At 49.0% G+C, this 23,286-nt stretch overlaps 1 protein-coding gene across 1 annotated transcript in view; it reads left to right on the top strand.

Moving 5' to 3' along the window:
* LOC311233849 (ubiquitin-associated and SH3 domain-containing protein B-like) overlaps positions 1–23,286 on the top strand; it is a 104,208-nt gene that overhangs the window by 69,318 nt on the left and 11,604 nt on the right. Inside the window, exons 10-12 of the mRNA XM_084320897.1 lie at positions 11,545–11,637; positions 12,479–12,623; positions 21,745–21,851. Coding sequence (XP_084177023.1) covers positions 11,545–11,637; positions 12,479–12,623; positions 21,745–21,851 — 345 coding nt within the window. The remainder of the gene's footprint in view (positions 1–11,544; positions 11,638–12,478; positions 12,624–21,744; positions 21,852–23,286) is intronic.

The following is a 23,286-nucleotide window of genomic DNA, read 5'->3' as shown; positions in this document are numbered from 1 at the left end:
ATAAAGACCCCCGACACTGCCGTGTGTTGGAACCCCCCCCCTGGAGAGGACGCAAGGTGAGGAGACGCTCTGCAAGACGAGGTCGCTTCACGTCTCTCCTCCGTGGACCGGAGGACGCCGGCCCACAAAGAGTCCATCTGCTTTCATCTGTGGTCCAAGGATCGCCGGCGCATTGAACGGCACTACAGTGGGTTCACCTGGGATACCCTTGGCCGGATGAGGCAGCCGAACTCTACCCCCCCCCCCTTCCTACTCCTGTCGGCTTACAAGCGACCGGATTAACCCCCCCCCTAGTGTATCCAGCCTATAATCATTAAAGTATCATTGCTGTTATTCCTTAAACTATTCCAGGTCATATATGTACCACCTGCGCCTTCAGAGATTGGACATTCTCTATTGATATACCGACGAATACTCTTGCCATAAAAGTGCATACTAATTCCCATTCATAAATGTGATTGATTTGATTAAGTGCTTGCTCTACACACCATCGCTGTGTAGAAATAAAGACCTATTTCTAATTCGTACATTTGTGTTGGATCCGTTTCATCTACGTGACAGTGTTCATCATAATATATTTATGCCGTGTACTGGGTGGCCGAATATTAAGTACAAAGGTAGTGGTAGTAAGTATCATATCTAGTAATACAGTCAGGGAATTGTACCCCTCAGTTACAATTGGTCCTTCGAGCCGGATGGTAATCAGTGTAATATTAATATAGTGTTATTAATATTGAAATGGCCTATGATGAACACTCCACGAAACGATCCTCCTAACCAACGCCCGCAGCGCGAACGACGGCTCCCTCAGTACTTAGAGGCTTACGCTGTCAGTCAATAACCTAGTCCTCTACTAACAGTAAACGCGGTAAAACTAGAAAGTAAAAGTATGTCTAACCCCAACGCCCAGACTACCCCGACCATAGAGGCCCCTACGGGTTCTAATGTAACTGACCAAGTTCACGGTGGGGACCAGTGGGAACCAGACATGACTTCACACCCCGCCAGTACTGAAGAAGTAGTCCCCGATGAGTCCCGGGAGGAATACAACGCTACCGAGAGAGAACTCGGCACGGAAGAAGACGGGGAGAGCACCGTGGAGATAGAGCTCCAAGGCTCCGCAAGGAGTACCCCGAGGGAAGGCTCCCCTATACAACCGCCTTCTCCCAGCGAGGCAGAGAGGACCCTACAGCAGGCCTTCCTCATCAGCCTGAACGCCGCTGCTGAACGCGACCGACTGCAGATCCAGCAGCGGAGCGAAGAAGAGCATATACGTCTAGAAATAAGACGCATTCAGAGAGAAGAGAATGTGGCCCGAGACCGAGCAGACAGCCAGCGAGCAGCTGCTGGTGCTCTACGGGACGCAGAGCGCGACAGACAGCAAGCGCAACTAATAGAACAGCTGATCAGACGGACAACACCCTCTCCCTCCGCCAGAGGCTCCAGGAACTCGTCTAGACACACCTCCAGGGCGGCATCCCCTAGCCGAGTAAACAACCCTGAACTTGACCAACAGACGAGGTCTATACCCCCCACAGACCACCTCCCCCCACCGGTCCAAGCGAGACCTAGCAACCGGGAAGGAGCAGCATATCCTGTGGAGAGGCTAAACCAGAGACTACAAGCACTGGATGACCTAACTGAAGACGAAGAGGAAGAGGAGGAGAACCACGCCCGACGACAGCACAGTACTCTACCGGACCAGGAGGTCCGGTACAGCCCAGGCTATACTCCCGCGGAACTGCGCTACAGACCCCCGACTCTATACACGGGTGAGCACGACGCACGACCCGCACCGAGGAACAGCACCTGGACAAGCGGGCCATGGTACACTGCCGGTACCAGCCCATACCAAGGAGCGGGAGGAGACTCGCCTAGGAGGCCTCTCCCCCAACGCTCGCCGATGTATCCACAGTCAGCGTCATACATTGGCACGCCTATGGTACCCGACTTCACCCAAGAGAACCGGGCCCAGTATACAGAACTCCGCATGTGTCTGGAGACCATGTTGGTGGATGTATTGGATGAACGCCATAAATACGCCATCCTACTGAAGCACTTAAAGGTACCCCGCGCACATAATATAGCGCTCGCCTACGCGACTTCCACCACCCCATACACAGCAGCGCTGGTAGCATTGGACCAGAGGTATGGGCGCATATGGGATTACGTGATCCAGGAGATCCGACACATCGACCGCTTACCCCCAGCAATAGACAATCGAGCACTGGACGACCTGTCCATCAGAGTGCAGTCCCTGGTAGGGATGTTGGGAGCGCAGAGAGAGAAGGGGAGGCATGAACTTTACGCCAACTCAAATGTGGAAAGGATCTTGGAGAAGCTGCCGCCCGCTCGACAGGAGCGTTTTAGGCGGCAGAGAGACCACCGAGACCCGAATGGCCCCGAACCGAACCTCCTCGATCTAGCAGACTTCCTGGCGAGAGAAGTCAGCAGCCTACGGCTAGATACATTCGGACGGAGCACCCCTGGCTCCAGAGAAGGAACCAGACGACTAAATGATGGAAGAAGATCGGTGACTGTGATGCACCAATCGGAGTCAGTACCGAGCAGCAGGAGCCACAGTACCCCCTCCAGAACGGAGAAGTGGAAGATAGTGTGCCCCTACTGTGAGAAAGAACACTGGCTAGCGCAATGTGACTCCTTCCCCAAGCTGAACGCGGAGGAAGCAAGTCAATGGATAAAGTCCAACAAGCGCTGTTTTCGCTGTGCGCGCTCACACATGGCAGCCGAATGCCGCTTAAAGAAAAGGTGCACCAAGTGCGATGGAGCCCATCTGGACATACTTCACGACAGTAACAGACGGCGCCCTTCACCCGCACCATCCAGCAGCAAAGCGAGCGTCATGTACATCGATCCCGCCAGCAGCAGTGGAGCCCGAGTGCTCCTAAAAGTAGTGCGTGTGACACTAAGCTACCAGAATAAAGTCCTGGACACTTACGCCGTCCTCGATGACGGGTCAGAGAAGACCCTTCTGCTCGCCTCCGCTGCGGCCCAGCTAGGGCTGCGGGGAAGCGAAACCCAAATGACAATTCGGACAATAAGACGAGATTTGAAGACGATAAAGGGCGAGAATGTCTCATTCTCTATCGCAGCAAGCGACCAGCCTGAGCGACGGTACCAGATTACAGACGCTTTCACCAGCCAAGAAATAGGACTGTCGCGGTACACATACCCCGTCGCCAAGCTGATGGAGAAATATGCACATCTGCGCAAGTTACCGATCCCGCTCATAGACAATGCTATGCCGACCCTGTTGATAGGCTCCGACCATGCAGACCTCATTGTCCCGATAGACCGGGTTCACACCGGACCCCGAGGCTGTCCTGCAGCAGTCGAGACCCGTTTGGGATGGACTCTCCAAGGCCCGCTCGCCAAATCTCTCAACCGAAGTACAGCCACTAGATGTCTCCACTCCCGAGTCACGGAGGGAGAAACCGCACTCCTGCAACACGTAGAGCGGCTATGGACCTTGGAACAAATGCCCTTTAAGAACGGAAAGAAAGACATTCGCTCTAAAGATGACATTTACGCCATTCACCTCCTCGAGACAGGGACCAAGAGAGTCCCGGTCAACGGCGTGTTGAGATACGCCACGCCACTCCTGCGGCGAGAAGGAATGCCTACTTTCCACGCCAAGACAGACGCCACAGAACGGTACCTGCTGAACACGGAGCGGCGCTTAGCCAAGAACCCCGCCCAAGAGAGTGTATACCGCGCTGAGATTGAGAAGCTCATCACAGTGGGACACGTCACAAAGATGGACATTAAAGAGGCTGACCAGACCACTGAATCGTGGTACGTGCCTCACCACAAGGTCCATCACAACGGTAAAGACCGCATAGTATTTAACTGCAGCTACCAGATCGGATCCCAAAATCTGAATAGAGAGTTACTGCCCGGTCCCACGCTCGGCCCCTCCCTACTCGGCGTTCTACTCCGCTTCCGCCAGGAAAATGTGGCCATCAGCGGGGACATTAAAGGAATGTTCCTGCAGGTGAGATTAGTAGAGGAGGACAAGCCCCTGTTACGGTTCCTATGGAGAGAGAAGCCAGGAGATGAGCACCCAGCCATCTACCAATGGGAAGTCCTCCCCTTCGGAACGACGTGCAGCCCCTGCTGTGCTACATTTGCACTACAGAAACATGTAGCAGAGGACCCAGCAGCGGACGAAGAGGTCCGACACAGCGTAAAGAACAGCTTCTACGTAGACAACTGTCTACAAAGCCTTTCAACCCAGGAAGAAGCCGAGGCTCTCCTGATTAAACTCCGCGCCTCATTGATCAAAGGCGGCTTTGATCTCAGGCAGTGGGCCAGCAGCGATCCGCAAGTACTGCGCAGCCTCTCCTCCGAGGACAAGGCAGCCAGCAGCGAGACCTGGATGGCTACAATCCCGGGAGAAGCCCAGGAGATGACCCTGGGATTGGTGTGGCGATTCAAAACAGATTCGCTTCACTACAGACACAAGCCCCTGACTACGGAGCAGGGAAGGCCGGCGGCGGCGCCGACCACCAGACGGAGTGTGTACACAACACTCGCCCGACAATATGACCCGCTGGGATGTATTCTACCGTACACCACCAGGGCAAAAATGATTGTACGAGCATTGTGGGACAAGGACCAGGGCTGGGACGACCCCATTCCCGCACACCTTGCATCCACCTGGAGAGAGTGGGAGATGGAGCTCCACTCACTCCCAGGCGTTAATATGCGCCGAAGCTACTTCCCACCCACGGTGAGGCCAGAGACATGTAAAATGGACTTACACGTCTTCAGTGACGCCTCAGAGGTCGCATACGGATCAGTAGCCTACTTGCGGGCCCAAGAAAGGGGGGGAGAGATCTACACAGCATTTGTCCTCGCCCGCTCGAGAATAGCCCCACGCAAGCAACAATCTATCCCACGTCTAGAGCTCTGCGCAGCCCTAGCCGGAGCGCACCTAGCCACGCTCATCCAACGTGAGCTCACCATACCGGTGTCTAGAACAATCCTGTGGTCAGATTCCACGACAGTACTCGCCTGGATCAAATCGGACTCATGCAAGTACAAAGTCTTCGTGGGAGTCAGAGTCACCGAGATTCAAGACTTAACCGAAGAGTTAACCGGAGAAACAGAGTGGCGCTACGTTGATACAAAACAGAACCCAGCTGACGTCATCACCCGGGGGATGCCCCTGGATGACCTCACCCGTCGCAATGTCTACAGTGACGGCCCAGCATTCCTAAAGCTCCCGGAAGGAGAGTGGCCCACGCCTATCCCGAGGGAAGCCAGTCAGGAGGAGGCTGAGAATAAGAAGCCTGTGTTCTGTGGATTGAGCACTGTTATCTCTGCAGACCCCAACACACTCCTGATGGGGCGGCTAGATCCTGCATTACCCCAGACAATGTACCGGCCTGAAGAAGCGAACGGCCGACGAATGTGGAGGTACAGCCAAGTATCAGCCGACAAGTTTTGGAGCAGTTTCCTACTGCACTACCTACCGTCTCTACAGACCCGCCAGAAGTGGGTAAAGGAGAGAGACAATTTGACAGAAGGAACAGTCGTCATGATTATTGATCAATCACTGCCCAGAGCTATGTGGCCGGCCGGCCGCGTAAGCAAAGTGATCACCGGTGCCGACGGCAAGGTCCGAGCAGCTGAAGTGCTTGTCCAGGGTCGCACTTACACCCGTCCCGTGGCGAGGCTCATAGAACTGCCCCGACTCCCAGACACAATCGATGATGACCATGACCCTATAACCCTATGACTTTGTGAAGTTGACTGACCCCTACAGCAAACCCTTATGTGTAAATAGACAACGCGATTAATCTGTCTCTGTTTAACTGATTAGGTCTGGGACCAATCAGGGGGTGGCTGTTGTGAAGGGCCAGATTGAACCGAATATATATATTTATTTATATATATATATTTAATTGTATTTGTATATTCTCTAATATTCCCTGATATCCCTTGTATATTCCTTGTACAATATGCATTGAATATCCATTCTAGCCTACTGAACATCCCATAATAGTCTCCATTCTACTATTGGTCGAGACCTTGGTGCCAGGCTGCCATACCCCCAGACCCAGTTCAAACGTACCGCTCAACATGTACGAACAAGTCCTAGTTCCGCGTAGGAATCTGGCTACCGCACCACTAATGGGACTATTTGTTCATAGTGCGTATATATACTGCGCTACTAAAGTAGGACTTCCTTTTCAGTCCAGTTTCTTACCCTCCAATAGAGTCACAGACGTAAAGCCTCCCCGCGACGCCACGTGTGGGAGTAAGGCCAAGTTCGGCTTACCATCGGTATTGAGACATCGTGTATATTAATATTTGAATAGTCATATTTGGCACTATATCGTCGAGTTGGACGTAGTCTATTGAGCTAATAATAGTCTGTTAATATATAGTGCTTCGTGCGGTGAGAATACTACCGTAGTCAGTACCCCATCGTTTCGGGCAGAGAACTGGCTGCTTATCCAGGGTGGTTGACCCCACGTGAAGCTGCACCCGAGGAGCCCCAGAGCCGACGAGCGAGTGGACCTGTATACCGGATTATTCTACCGACGACAGCCCGCCTTCCCCGGCACGGATTATGCTTTGTATACGTTGATTATTCCATGGATAAAGACCCCCGACACTGCCGTGTGTTGGAACCCCCCCCCTGGAGAGGACGCAAGGTGAGGAGACGCTCTGCAAGACGAGGTCGCTTCACGTCTCTCCTCCGTGGACCGGAGGACGCCGGCCCACAAAGAGTCCATCTGCTTTCATCTGTGGTCCAAGGATCGCCGGCGCATTGAACGGCACTACAGTGGGTTCACCTGGGATACCCTTGGCCGGATGAGGCAGCCGAACTCTACCCCCCCCCCCTTCCTACTCCTGTCGGCTTACAAGCGACCGGATTAACCCCCCCCCCTAGTGTATCCAACCTATAATCATTAAAGTATCATTGCTGTTATTCCTTAAACTATTCCAGGTCGTATATGTACCACCTGCGCCTTCAGAGATTGGACATTCTCTATTGATATACCGACGAATACTCTTGCCATAAAAGTGCATACTAATTCCCATTCATAAATGTGATTGATTTGATTAAGTGCTTGCTCTACACACCATCGCTGTGTAGAAATAAAGACCTATTTCTAATTCGTACATTTGTGTTGGATCCGTTTCATCTACGTGACAGTGTTCATCATAATATATTTATGCCGTGTACTGGGTGGCCGAATATTAAGTACAAAGGTAGTGGTAGTAAGTATCATATCTAGTAATACAGTCAGGGAATTGTACCCCTCAGTTACAATTAGTACTTATCATTAGAGAGAGTAATCATAAGTACTTATCATTAGAGAGAGTAATATTAAGTACTTATCATTAGGGATGTCCGATATTATCGGCCTACCGATATTGGCATTACAGCACCCTCAACGACTACAGGCCAGTCGCTCTGACGTCACACGTCATGAAGACGTTTGAGAGACTGGTCCTGCAACACCTCAAGCCCCTGGTGCGTGACTCCCTCGACCCCCTGCAGTTTGCATACCAGGCAAACATCGGGGTGGAGGATGCAATCATCTACATGCTCCACAGAGTGTACACGCACCTGGAGAAGCCGCGCAGCTCAGTGAGGATTATGTTCTTTGATTTCTCCAGCGCCTTCAACACCATCCAGCCGTCACTGCTAGCGGAGAAGCTCTCCGCGATGCAGCTGGAGCACGGCTTGGTGGCCTGGATCAAGGACTATCTCACTGAGAGGCCACAGTACGTCAGACTAAAGGACAGTCAGTCTGACGTACTGGTGAGCAACACCGGCGCCCCCCAAGGAACTGTGCTGTCACCCTTCCTCTTCACCCTCTACACCTCAGACTTCTGCCGCAATTCAAGCGGGTGTCACCTGCAGAAGTTCTCAGACGACTCCTCCATCGTAAGCTACATCACCGACGATGATGAGGAGGAGTACAGAGCCCTGGTGGAGAGCTTCGTGGGGTGGAGCGACAGCAACCACCTCCAACTCAACACCAGTAAGACCAAGGAGCTGGTGGTGGACTTCCGGAGGGGCAAGAAGAGCCCCCCCCCCGATTCCCATCTCCATCCGAGGGGTGGATGTGGAGATGGTGGACTCATACAAGTTCCTTGGGGTACACCTGAACAATAAACTGGACTGGTCGGATAACACAGAGGCCCTCTACAGGAAGGGACAGAGCAGGCTGTTCTTCCTGAGGAGACTCAGGTCCTTCAATGTGTGCAACAGACTGCTGCAGTCTTTTTACCAGTCTGTTGTGGCCAGCATCCTCTTCTATGCTGTGGCATGCTGGGGAGGCTACATCAACTCAAGGTACACCAACAAGCTCAACAAGCTGGTGAGGAAGGCTAGCTCCGTGGTGGGAGTCGAGCTACCTAGACTTGAGGTGATGGCAGAGAGGGGGATGATAAGGAAGCTGGCTGCCATCATGGAGAACCCCTACCACCCCCTCTACGACGAGCTAGTCAAGATGAGAAGCTCGTTCAGCCACAGACTCATTCCCCCACGACACTCAACTAACCGCCTCGGACAGTCCTTCATACCAGCGGCCATCAGGCTCCACAACAGTGGGCAGCGACTAGCAGCCTCCAGGCTCCACAACAGGGGGCAGCGACAGCGACTGCTACCAGACATTGACCTGGGACTTATAGGAACCCAAGGAGGACAACCTACACTACCATAGGCTTACTGCACCTTATGTGGACACTGTGATACTGTGATACTGTGAATAATGTATATTTCAGTGGATACCGTGATACTGTGAATAATGTATACTCAGTAGATAGTAAATTATAACACTACCTCACGCATACTGCACCTTATGTGACACTGAATAATGTGAATATTCTTCAGCTAGTCAGATAGTAAATTATATTGACCATATTGACCAAATTGTTTACACTGCCTGTGTTGTTTTTACTACCTGTACACTGTGTTGTTTACTACCTGTACCCCCCCCCCCACACTCCCCCCCCCCCCATGCTGCTATGATGCCTGAATTTCCCCAAGGGGATCAATAAAGGAATATCTTATCTTATCTTATTAAAATGTGATATCAGAAATTATCGGTATCGGTTTTCAAAAACAAAACAACATTTTTTTTTCTTTTTTTTTTTACATTTATTTCAGCTTTATTTACCCAGGCAAGCAAGTAAGAACAAATTCTGATTTTATTTATTGTCAAAAGTATGCATAATGTTGTGTTAATTCCATGACAAGATATATGTAATGTTAATTACCTGAAATTATTCAGTTTTTTGGGGGGGAAACCCTGCATATATCGGTATCGGTTGATATCGGTATCGGAAATTAAGAGTTGGACAATATCGGTATATCGGTAAAAAAGCCAACATCGAGCATCCCTACTTATCATTAGAGAGAGTAATCATAAGTACTTATCATTAGAGAAAGTAATCATAAGTACTTATCATTAGAGAAAGTAATCATAAGTACTTATCATTAGAGAAAGTAATCATAAGTACTTATCATTAGAGAAAGTAATCATAAGTACTTATCATTAGAGAGAGTAATCATAAGTACTTATCATTAGAGAGAGTAATCATAAGTACTTATCATTAGAGAAAGTAATCATAAGTACTTATCATTAGAGAAAGTAATCATAAGTACTTATCATTAGAGAGAGTAATCATCATAAGTACTTATCATTAGAGAAAGTAATCATAAGTACTTATCATTAGAGAGAGTAATCATAAGTACTTATCATTAGAGAAAGTAATCATAAGTACTTATCATTAGAGAGAGTAATCATAAGTACTTCATTAGAGAAAGTAATCACAAGTACGTATCATTAGAGAAAGTAATCATAAGTACTTATCATTAGAGAGAGTAATCATAAGTACTTATCATTAGAGAAAGTAATCATAAGTACTTATCATTAGAGAAAGTAATCATAAGTACTTCATTAGAGAAAGTAATCACAAGTACTTATCATTAGAGAGAGTAATCATAAGTACTTCATTAGAGAAAGTAATCATAAGTACTTATCATTAGAGAGAGTAATCATAAGTACTTATCATTAGAGAGAGTAATCATAAGTACTTATCATTAGAGAAAGTAATCATAAGTACTTATCATTAGAGAGAGTAATCATAAGTACTTATCATTAGAGAGAGTAATCATAAGTACTTCATTAGAGAAAGTAATCATAAGTACTTATCATTAGAGAGAGTAATCATCATAAGTACTTATCATTAGAGAGAGTAATCATCATAAGTACTTATCATTAGAGAGAGTAATCATCATAAGTACTTATCATTAGAGAGAGTAATCATAAGTACTTATCATTAGAGAGAGTAATCATAAGTACTTATCATTAGAGAAAGTAATCATAAGTACTTATCATTAGAGAGAGTAATCATAAGTACTTATCATTAGAGAAAGTAATCATAAGTACTTATCATTAGAGAGAGTAATCATAAGTCGTCACAGCAGTCTTCAATAATGTTGATCCATGTTGTGAATACAGTTGTTCTCTGATGATGTAACAATATGTTTGTTGGCAGACGGCTCCTTCAGACAATCAACATTACTGCTGCCAAGCGTGATTAGTGAGCATAGTGTAGCTGGACCTGTATAACGTTACTTAGTAGTTGATGCTCAGCTGGGAAAGACCGTCCATCACTGCATCGTTTATACAGCTTGGTTGACTTGACTACGTATTATGAAAGAAGACATGGTCCCTCTTTATTCTCCCTGTCTGCATGTCAGAGTGATCATAATCATAATCTAATAATAGGCCTAATAATAGTACCTGTATATGAATACACATAGCTTTACCTTCACGACATGAACAGGATGTAGTGGAATAGATTATTTATATAGTTAATCACACAGCATAGAGATCACTATAATAGACCATATGCCTGTACATTACTCTCAGTGTATGAATTAAGCTATTTGAGGAACGGTTTGAAACACTCTTCCCAGAGATGATGACACAATGATTACATATTGTAAGTAGAGTATATTGTACAGTAGACTACCATTGTTCCAGGACTCATAGGTGGAGATTCTTACCACAGAGCTGAAGAGTTAACCTGCTTCAGGTGTTTATTAGAATAATAATAATAATAATAATAATAATAATAATAATAATAATAATAATAATAATAATAATAATAATAATAATAATAATAATAATAATAATAATAATAATAATAATAATAATAATAATATAATAATAATAATAATAATATCTTAAATGTATATAGCGCCTTTCAGGAGACCCAAGGCGCTTAACAGGAGGGGGCAGCTAAGGGCGGGGAACAGGGAAACAACATAACAACAAGATAATAATCAAACGGAAAGAAAGAAAACGAAAAAAAGGAAATCAGTCATTTACAAATTTGGTGAAGAGGTGGGTTTTGAGTTTCCTGTCTTTCACAGTTATGTTGTGGTCAATAATACTTATTTACTTATTTACTATAATAATCTTAAGTCTTTGTTTAAAAACACTAACTAGAATGTGTTTGTGAACACTGCTGTTCTCTCCCCAGGTGAGGCGCTGTTGGAAAGCCACGCCTCCATAGACTTTGTTTACTGCTCTCCCTCCCTGCGCTGCGTCCAGACGGCTCATCACATTCTGAAAGGTAAGACTGTCACAACCATCACTGTCACCACCATCACTGTCACCACCATCACTGTCACTGTCACCACCATCACTGTCACCACCATCACTGTCACCACCATCACTGTCACTGTCACCACCATCACTGTCACTGTCACCACCATCACTGTCACCACCATCACTGTCACCACCATCACTGTCACTGTCACCACCATCACTGTTACCACCATCACTGTCACCACCATCACCGTCACTGTCACCACCATCACTGTCGCCACCATCACTGTCACCACCATCACTGTCACCACCATCACTGTCACCACCATCACTGTCACCACCATCACTGTCACCACCATCACTGTCACTGTCACCACCATCACTGTCACCACCATCACTGTCACCACCATCACCGTCACTGTCACCACCATCACTGTCGCCACCATCACTGTCGTCACCATCACTGTCACCGTCAGCACCATCACTGTCGCCACCATCACTGTCACCGTCAGCACCATCACTGTCACCGTCAGCACCATCACTGTCACCGTCAGCACCATCACTGTCACCGTCAGCACCATCACTGTCACCGTCAGCACCATCACTGTCACCGTCAGCACCATCACTGTCACCGTCAGCACCATCACTGTCGCCACCATCACTGTCACTGTCACCATCACTGTCACCACCATCACCGTCACTGTCACCACCATCACTGTCACCACCATCACTGTCACTGTCACCACCATCACTGTCACTGTCACCACCATCACTGTCACTGTCACCACCACCGTCACTGTCACCACCGTCACTGTCACCACCATTACACCATTACATTAATGACATTCACTTCCTGGCCTGCTCAGGGCTGCAGCAGGAAGGTCAGATGAAGGTCCGCGTGGAGCCGGGCCTGTTCGAGTGGACCAAGTGGGTCTCGGGCACCGCCCTGCCTGCCTGGATCCCCCCCGCGGAGCTGGCCGCTGCCGACCTCAGTGTGGATACCACCTACAGGTAGTTTAATAATAATAATAATAATAATAATAATAATAATAATAATAATAATAATAATAATAATAATAATAATAATAATAATAATATAATAATAATATAATAATAATATAATAATAATAATAATAATAATAATAATAATAAACTTTATTTGTATAGCACCTTTCATAAAAAAATTGCAGCTCAAAGTGCTTCCCCAAAGAAAAAGACAGGCCGTGTGCGGCTGAGCGGGGTTGAGGTGCTTGTTCGGGGGAGTCCGGCGGTCTCGTGGGAGGGGGAGGAGGAAATGTCTTGTCTGTCTTGTCTTTTGTCTTGTCCTTCTTAACTTTAACTGGGGGAATTTTATTGGGGGGGAGCTATTTTGCAATTTCTTCACTGTTTGGGCACTTTTGCACGGTTCCTGTGAGTCTATGGAACACTCTGTAGGTTTTTGTTTTTCGAAAAGGTTCATTGTTTTGTATTTCTGGTCGGGTACTCAGGGGCAGCGTTTTTCTACCTCAGGATCTTAAGCCGTTTTGAGGCTGGGCTCCAACCACTGTGTGGCCTGGTGACAATTGCCACATTGTTATGCAGCTGGGAATCTCTGACATCACTGATATGCACGTTTTGAGATGACTCAGTTTGGTGAGGGTGAGGGTTGTGAGGGGAATTGGAAGAGTGCGCCAATATGAGAATTAGAGACATAAGTCTTATTGATATAGAGCCACACGGCCGGGAAACGGTACTGAATACTGGGAAAGGCCAATTGTAAGATAGTACCCCTTTAAAATTAAAATGTTGTACTCTGTTTTTATAAATTGTTATTTCTTTTATTATTATTGTTCTGTTATCTCCCTGTGAAGTTCTGTGTATTGTTATTATGGTTATTGTATTGTGTTGTCTTGTTTTCATGTTAAGTAATAATAAAAAAATTTGATCAAAAGAAAAAGAAAAAGACAGGCATAAAATGGGCACATAAAGTGCAAACATATAAAATCACAGTTTTTCACATTAGGATCTAACATCCCAGCAGGCCACCTTGTTTTTTTTTTTGTATTTTATTTTTTTATTCTTTTTTAAACAAACATATAAACAAACATGACAACACACGATAAGATATACAAGCATTAATTGTCAGGGCACATCCAATGTGATCACCTTTTGGTTAGTTGTTTTATATAAGATATACCCATAATACCTGTTATCTAAAAAAAAAACCTACATACATATGCTCAGCTCGAACCCCCCCCTCCCGGACCCCACCTTGAGAAGTACCTCCACTATCCCTCGCACCTAACCAGACACTACCATTATAAGCTAGCTTTTATTCTCTCCACCACTTCTAACCACATTGACATTTTGGATTCATTGAGACCCAGAATTCTTGCTGTAGATATTTCATGGTAAATTACATCGAGATATGTAAGAAACCAAACTTTACGGCACATTTTTTCCGGTTGAAACCAGCGTGATGCGATCAGCTTTTTGGCTACTGTGATACCCGATAAAACCAATCTCTTTAGCTGTGGATTCACTGCAAACTCAAAAACATCATTCAACAGCAATACCGAGGGGTGTACAGGTATATTCCAAGATACGAGTTTTGATATTTGTTGGGTCACATCTTTCCAGAATGCCTTAACTGGTGAGCAGTCCCAATACATGTGCATAAATGTCCCTTCGTCCCCATTTGTACATTGGGTGCATTTGGAATCTTGTTTGAGCCCCATTCGGCACAGTCTTATAGGAGTCAAGTATGTCCTGTGAATATAGTTAAGATTGATTTGTTGATGATCCGGGTTCCTTGATGTAAGTCGGACATTTGCCCAGGCTCCTTGCCAATCAAAGTCATTTTCCAGGTCTGGTATATCCCTCCTCCAGACAGAGTCAAGTTGGAGGGTTTCATACGAGGACGTTAGTAATTGATGATAAAATTCTGAAACAAAACCTCTCGATGTCTCTCTTGAGTAGAAGAATTTGTGGTATCTGTGGTGTTCAAGGCCACCTTGTTTATGGTTTGATTCAGTTTTAAAAATAGACAATAATAAAAGGAGTAAGATGGAATAGACAGAGTAAAATAGTGCAATAGTGCAGTGCAATAAAATAGTAGAATAGAATAGACATAAAATGTGTTATGGTTTGTAACCGACCCCAATCGCACAACACAAGACAGGTATGATGGTTTGCCAAGAAACAGATATTTATTGAACAACAGGGAAATACAGGGAAAAGGGCACTGTCCCTTTAAGGGAGAATCACAAATACAGGAATATAATATGAGGGGAAGGAAAGGTGCCTTTAAGAGGCGGGCAGGAAAAGGGAACACTAAGGGAAAGAAAGGGAACGCCTAAGGGAAGGTTAAGGGAACGCCTTGGGACAGAGGAACTAGAGACTAGGTAAACCAGGGACAAGGAGAACTAGGGAGAGAGGACTAGGGACTAGGAGAGCTAGGGAACAGGAGAAACGGGGACTAGGGGAACTAGGGACAAGGAACTAGGTGGAACTAGAAGGGGAGAACTTGGGACCAGGAACTAGGTGGAACTAGAAAGGGGAGAACTAGGGAACAGGAACTAGGTGGAACTAGAAGGGGAGAACTTGGGACCAGGAACTAGGTGGAACTAGAAAAGGGAGAACTAGGGAACAGGAACTAGGTGGAACTAGAAAGGGGAGAACTAGGGAACAGGAACTAGGTGGAACTAGAAAGGGGAGAACTAGGGAACAGAGGGGACTGAGGCCCGCGGAGGCGGGCTGGGAAACAGGGAGGAACTGGGAGGACTGGTGGAAATCATCTGGGCCGCTCTGCAGGACAGAGGAGATAGTTAATGCACAAAAGGGAAAAAACAGAGCAGGTGCAGAACAGTCCAAATAACAAAGTGAACAAAGTAATAATATCTTCGTGTGACAAACACACAGGGGGAGATGTAAAGTCCAAAATACTATTCTAAGTGAGAACCAAAAAACAGAGGCATTACGCTGGGAGATGAAATGTCCAAACTAACTAACAGAGGCAATACGCTGGGAGAGTGACATCACAATCTAAACTCACCAGGCGTATGCGTAATGGTACAGGAAACGCAGCGGGAAGGGGGCAAGGGGCATTACGCTGAGTGAGTGACATCACAATCAAAACCCACCCAGGCGTATGCGTAAAGGTACAGGGACAGCAGTGGGAACGGGGGCAAGGGCACTACGCTGGGTGAGTGACATCACAATCAAAACTCACCCCGGCGTATGCGTAATGGTAAGGGGACAGCAGTGGGAACGGGGGCAAGGGCACTACGCTGGGTGAGTGACATCACAATCAAAACTCACCCCGGCGTATGCGTAATGGTAAGGGGACAGCAACGGGGCGAGGGCATCGCCACCGGGTGGCTGGCTGTCCGAGCCGAGGAACAGGGTGCTGGAACAGCGGCGGTGACGAGGATGTCGTCCACCGGGTAGCCGCTGTCGGAGCCGAGGAACAGGGTGCTGGAACAGTGGCGGTGACGAGGGCATCGTCCACCGGGTAGCCGCTGTCGGAGCCGAGGAACAGAGTGCGCGCCACACCTTGGTGTGCGCGTCGGAACAGGGAGCTGGAACAGTGGCGGTGGCGAGGATGTCGTCCACCGGGTAGCCACTGTCGGAGCCGAGGAACAGAGTGCGCGCCACACCTTGGTGTGCGCGTCGGAACAGGGAGCTGGAACAGTGGCGGTGGCGAGGATGTCGTCCACCGGGTAGCCACTGTCGGAGCGAGGAACAGAGTGCGCGCCACACCTTGGTGTGCGCGTCGGAACAGTGGCGGTGGCGAGAGCGTCGTCCACCGGGTAGCCGCTGTCGGAGCCGAGGAACAGAGTGCGCGCCACACCTTGGTGTGCGCGTCGGGACAGTGGCGGTGGCGAGAGCGTCGTCCACCGGGTAGCCGCTGTCGGAACCGAGAGACGCCTCGGGGTGCGTCTGCGAGGAGGAGTGTGCCAAGCTCGAAGGTCTGGAAGATGCGCGTCAGTGCGCTGGTACGGAGGAGCGTGCCAAGCTCGAAGGTCTGGAAGATGCGCATCTGTGCGCTGGAACGGAGGAGCGTGCCAAGCTCGAGGGTCCGGGAGATGCGCGTCAGTGCGCTGGAACGGAGGAGCGTGCCAAGCTCGAGGGTCCGGGAGATGCGCGTCAGTGCGCTGGGACGGAGGAGCGTGCCAAGCTCGAGGGTCCGGGAGATGCGCGTCAGTGCGCTGGAACGGAGGAGCGTGCCAAGCTCGAGGGTCCGGGAGATGCGCGTTAGTGCGCTGGAACGGAGGAGCGTGCCAAGCTCGAGGGTCCGGGAGATGCGCGTTGGTCTAGATGTGCGTCAGGACGAACAGCTGCGCTGGGGTCTGCAGTGGAACGCTGAGGTGCCTCCCGTGGAAGTTACAGGGAGCGCAGAACAGTCTCCTCCACAGGCTACGGCGACAGCAGACGAAGGCTGGAGCAAACATCTCAAGGCTGGAGAGGTCCATCTTACAGCATTGGTAGACCAGAGGATCTCCCGAAAAGAGTCTAGATGTTAGGAAATGACTCGGCATGAATACAACACGACCCCACGCCGAAACGAGGGGAAGCGCCCTGGTATTTAAAGCCCACAGGGGGACTAATTAGCCTGCCACCACAGGTGCGAGAGATAATAGAATATCGAACAGGTGTGGCCACTAAGGGTAAGGAACGAGAGGGTGGGGGCTAGAGAGAGTGAGTAGGGAATTCCTAACAGTAGGCTTAAAGAAGACAGAGAATAGGGAATTCCTAACAGTAGGCTTAAAGAAGACAGAGAAAAGGTAGTGAGCAGCGGGCAAAACCTCACAGTATCCCCCCCTCCAACGGGAGCCACCCGGCGACCCAAAACAAATACGGACAGAGCGGCAGGGGGCAAAACAAGAGGTACTGGCCAAGCCAGCAGGGGAAGCCACCACAAGAGTGGGGCTAGCAAAGAAACAGGGTCGCCGAGGGGTAACTAGGGTAGCAGAGGGGCAACTGGGGGAACTGGTCTAGAGGAACTGGTCAAGAGGAACTGGGTCTAGAGAACTAGTCTAGAGGAACTGGTCTAGAGAACTGGTCTAGAGAACTGGGCTAGAGAACTGGTCTAGAGAACCGAGGGGCAAGCAGGGTAGCAAAGGGGTAACCATGGTAGCACCGGGAAAGGGCTAGCAGAGGGAAGGTTAGCTGCCAGGGCACTGATAGCTACAGGGCCTATGCTAGCTGTACTGCTACATCAACATAGAGGCTGCGCAAGCTGCCGGAGCCAGGCTAGCAGAGGGAAAGGGTAGCTGCCAGGGCACTGATAGCTACAGGGCCTATGCTAGCTGTACTGCTACATCAACATAGAGGCTGCGCTAGCTGCCGAGCTAGGCTAGCAGAGGGAAAGGGTAGCTGCCAAGGCACTGATAGCTACAGGGCCTATGCTAGCTGTACTGCTACATCTACATAGAGGCTGCGCTAGCTGCCGGAGCTAGGCTGGCAGACAGGGCTGGACCAGCATGAGAGAACAAGCTAGCTGGAAGGACAGTCCTAGCTGTGGGAATACTACACAAAAAAGTGGAGACCATGCAGAGGGAAACTGGGTTAGCCGCCAGGGCATAGCTAGCTACAGGGCCTATGCCAGCAGCAAGGGCTGCATAAACATAGAGGCTGTGCTAGCAGCCGGGGCTAAGCTAGCAGACAGGGGCTCTGCTGAGGGACTGGGTTAGCTGCCAGGGCATGGCTAGCTACAGGGGGGTCAAACAGGGCAAAACGGGAAGCTAGAGGGGAGCTAACCGGGGAGACTAACAAGCTAAACAGGGGAGTAACAGGCTAACAAGGGAGCTAAACAGGACTAACAAGGAAGCTAAACTGGGCTAACAGGGAAGCTAACAGGGCTAACAGGGGAGCTAGAGGGAACAAGAAAAAAAAAGGCAAACTCAACATACACAGTCTGTGCTGGCTGGGGTCGTAGACTTGGTGGGGTCGTACTGTTATGGTTTGTAACCGACCCCAATCGCACAACACAAGACAGGTATGATGGTTTGCCAAGAAACAGATATTTATTGAACAGGGAAATACAGGGAAAAGGGCACTGTCCCTTTAAGGGAGAATCACAAATACAGGAATATAATATGAGGGGAAGGAAAGGTGCCTTTAAGAGGCGGGCAGGAAAAGGGAACACTAAGGGAAAGAAAGGGAACGCCTAAGGGAAGGTTAAGGGAACGCCTTGGGACAGAGGAACTAGAGACTAGGTAAACCAGGGACAAGGAGAACTAGGGAGAGAGGACTAGGGACTAGGAGAGCTAGGGAACAGGAGAAACGGGGACTAGGGGAACTAGGGACAAGGAACTAGGTGGAACTAGAAGGGGAGAACTTGGGACCAGGAACTAGGTGGAACTAGAAAGGGGAGAACTAGGGAACAGGAACTAGGTGGAACTAGAAGGGGAGAACTTGGGACCAGGAACTAGGTGGAACTAGAAAAGGGAGAACTAGGGAACAGGAACTAGGTGGAACTAGAAAGGGGAGAACTAGGGAACAGGAACTAGGTGGAACTAGAAAGGGGAGAACTAGGGAACAGAGGGGACTGAGGCCCGCGGAGGCGGGCTGGGAAACAGGGAGGAACTGGGAGGACTGGTGGAAATCATCTGGGCCGCTCTGCAGGACAGAGGAGATAGTTAATGCACAAAAGGGAAAAAACAGAGCAGGTGCAGAACAGTCCAAATAACAAAGTGAACAAAGTAATAATATCTTCGTGTGACAAACACACAGGGGGAGATGTAAAGTCCAAAATACTATTCTAAGTGAGAACCAAAAAACAGAGGCATTACGCTGGGAGATGAAATGTCCAAACTAACTAACAGAGGCAATACGCTGGGAGAGTGACATCACAATCTAAACTCACCAGGCGTATGCGTAATGGTACAGGAAACGCAGCGGGAAGGGGGCAAGGGGCATTACGCTGAGTGAGTGACATCACAATCAAAACCCACCCAGGCGTATGCGTAAAGGTACAGGGACAGCAGTGGGAACGGGGGCAAGGGCACTACGCTGGGTGAGTGACATCACAATCAAAACTCACCCCGGCGTATGCGTAATGGTAAGGGGACAGCAGTGGGAACGGGGGCAAGGGCACTACGCTGGGTGAGTGACATCACAATCAAAACTCACCCCGGCGTATGCGTAATGGTAAGGGGACAGCAACGGGGCGAGGGCATCGCCACCGGGTGGCTGGCTGTCCGAGCCGAGGAACAGGGTGCTGGAACAGCGGCGGTGACGAGGATGTCGTCCACCGGGTAGCCGCTGTCGGAGCCGAGGAACAGGGTGCTGGAACAGTGGCGGTGACGAGGGCATCGTCCACCGGGTAGCCGCTGTCGGAGCCGAGGAACAGAGTGCGCGCCACACCTTGGTGTGCGCGTCGGAACAGGGAGCTGGAACAGTGGCGGTGGCGAGGATGTCGTCCACCGGGTAGCCACTGTCGGAGCCGAGGAACAGAGTGCGCGCCACACCTTGGTGTGCGCGTCGGAACAGGGAGCTGGAACAGTGGCGGTGGCGAGGATGTCGTCCACCGGGTAGCCACTGTCGGAGCGAGGAACAGAGTGCGCGCCACACCTTGGTGTGCGCGTCGGAACAGTGGCGGTGGCGAGAGCGTCGTCCACCGGGTAGCCGCTGTCGGAGCCGAGGAACAGAGTGCGCGCCACACCTTGGTGTGCGCGTCGGGACAGTGGCGGTGGCGAGAGCGTCGTCCACCGGGTAGCCGCTGTCGGAACCGAGAGACGCCTCGGGGTGCATCTGCGAGGAGGAGTGTGCCAAGCTCGAAGGTCTGGAAGATGCGCGTCAGTGCGCTGGTACGGAGGAGCGTGCCAAGCTCGAAGGTCTGGAAGATGCGCATCTGTGCGCTGGAACGGAGGAGCGTGCCAAGCTCGAGGGTCCGGGAGATGCGCGTCAGTGCGCTGGAACGGAGGAGCGTGCCAAGCTCGAGGGTCCGGGAGATGCGCGTCAGTGCGCTGGAACGGAGGAGCGTGCCAAGCTCGAGGGTCCGGGAGATGCGCGTCAGTGCGCTGGAACGGAGGAGCGTGCCAAGCTCGAGGGTCCGGGAGATGCGCGTTAGTGCGCTGGAACGGAGGAGCGTGCCAAGCTCGAGGGTCCGGGAGATGCGCGTTGGTCTAGATGTGCGTCAGGACGAACAGCTGCGCTGGGGTCTGCAGTGGAACGCTGAGGTGCCTCCCGTGGAAGTTACAGGGAGCGCAGAACAGTCTCCTCCACAGGCTACGGCGACAGCAGACGAAGGCTGGAGCAAACATCTCAAGGCTGGAGAGGTCCATCTTACAGCATTGGTAGACCAGAGGATCTCCCGAAAAGAGTCTAGATGTTAGGAAATGACTCGGCATGAATACAACACGACCCCACGCCGAAACGAGGGGAAGCGCCCTGGTATTTAAAGCCCACAGGGGGACTAATTAGCCTGCCACCACAGGTGCGAGAGATAATAGAATATCGAACAGGTGTGGCCACTAAGGGTAAGGAACGAGAGGGTGGGGGCTAGAGAGAGTGAGTAGGGAATTCCTAACAGTAGGCTTAAAGAAGACAGAGAATAGGGAATTCCTAACAGTAGGCTTAAAGAAGACAGAGAAAAGGTAGTGAGCAGCGGGCAAAACCTCACAAAATGAGCACATAAAGTGCAGACATATAAAATCACAGTTTTTTTTACAGTGCAATAAAATAGTTCTGAATGACTGTTTAACAGTTTAAAGTCGCCTTTACCTTCTCTGTTTGGTATCCACAGTTTAAACCCTGACAGTCTTCCCTCCTGTTTGATACCCACTTTGACCCTTCGAACCTCCCACTCAGGGCAAACCTCCCTCTCAGGCCGCAGTTCCCTCTCTCAGGGCGCAGTTCTGGGCCTGGGTCCTACACAGTTTTAAAGCCTGACAGTCTTTCTTCTTGCTTGATACCCACACAGTTTAATGCCCGACAGTTTAGAACCTGTAATAAATAATGTAAATAATAATAATAATAATAATAATATAATTTTATTATAATTGAATTGCCTGTATTTATGTATATGTATATTACCCTGCCCATACCTGTACCTCCCCTCCCCCCTCCCCCATGCTGCTATGATGCCTGAATTTCCCCCAAGGGGATAAATAAAGGAATATCTCATCTTATCTTATCTTCCTCACAGGCCTCACATCCCCATCAGTAAGTTAGGAGTGTCGGAGTCCTACGACACCTACATCACCAGAAGCTTCCAGGCGACCAGAGAGATCCTGGCAGAGTGCAAGAACCAGGGTGAGTAGCTTTATTATCTCTGTGATACTGGGAGAACCAGGGTGAGTAGCTTTATTATCTCTGTGATACTGGGAGAACCAGGGTGAGTGGCTTTATTATCTCTGTGATACTGGGAGAACCAGGGTGAGTAGCTTTATTATCTCTGTGATACTGGGAGAACCAGGGTGAGTATCAGCTTTATTATCTCTGATACTGGGAGAACCAGGGTGAGTGGCTTTATTATCTCTGTGATACTGGGAGAACCAGGGTGAGTAGCTTTATTATCTCTGTGATACTGGGAGAACCAGGGTGAGTAGCTTTATTATCTCTGTGATACTGGGAGAACCAGGGTGAGTAGCTTTATTATCTCTGTGATACTGGGAGAACCAGGGTGAGTAGCTTTATTATATCTGTGATACTGGGAGAACCAGGGTGAGTATCAGCTTTATTATCTCTGTGATACTGGGAGAACCAGGGTGAGTAGCTTTATTATCTCTGTGATACTGGGAGAACCAGAGTGAGTATCAGCTTTATTATCTCTGTGATACCAGGGTGATATCAGCTTTATTATCTCTGTGATACTGGGAGAACCAGGGTGAGTAGCTTTATTATCTCTGTGATACTGGGAGAACCAGGGTGAGTATCAGCTTTATTATCTCTGTGATACTGGGAGAACCAGGGTGAGTATCAGCTTTATTATCTCTGTGATACTGGGAGAACCAGGGTGAGTATCAGCTTTATTATCTCTGTGATACTGGGAGAACCAGGGTGAGTATCAGCTTCATTATCTCTGTGATACCAGGGTGATATCAGCTTTATTATCTCTGTGATACCAGGGTGATACCAGCTGTATTATATCTGTGATACTGGGAGAACCAGGGTGAGTATCAGCTTTATTATCTCTGTGATACCAGGGTGATATCAGCTTTATTATCTCTGTGATACCAGGGTGATATCAGCTTTATTATCTCTGTGATACCAGGGTGATATCAGCTTTATTATCTCTGTGATACCAGGGTGATATCAGCTTTATTATCTCTGTGATACCAGGGTGATATCAGCTTTATTATCTCTGTGATACCAGGGTGATATCAGCTTTATCTCTGTGATACCAGGGTGACTATCAGCTTTATTATCTCTGTGATACCAGGGTGAGTATCAGCTTTATTATCTCTGTGATACCAGGGTGAGTATCAGCTTTATTATCTCTGTGATAATGGGAGATCTGTCTGTGAAGGAACTGTAAATAGCACTGCAAGATGACTATTATGAATTAGTAAGAGTATGTACTGTATGTGGAGTGTTAAGGTGACTACTATGAATTAGTAAGAGTATGTATGTGGGGTGTTAAGATGACTATTATGAATTAGTAGTGTATGTAGAGTGTTAAGGTGACTATTATGAATTAGTAGAGTATGTATGTGGGGTGTTAAGATGACTATTATGAATTAGTAGT

This window comes from Notolepis coatsorum (genome assembly GCF_963971535.1).
Source record: "Notolepis coatsorum genome assembly, chromosome: 8".
NCBI lineage: Eukaryota > Metazoa > Chordata > Actinopteri > Aulopiformes > Paralepididae > Notolepis > Notolepis coatsorum.
This window is presented reverse-complemented; position numbering and strand designations above follow the sequence as displayed.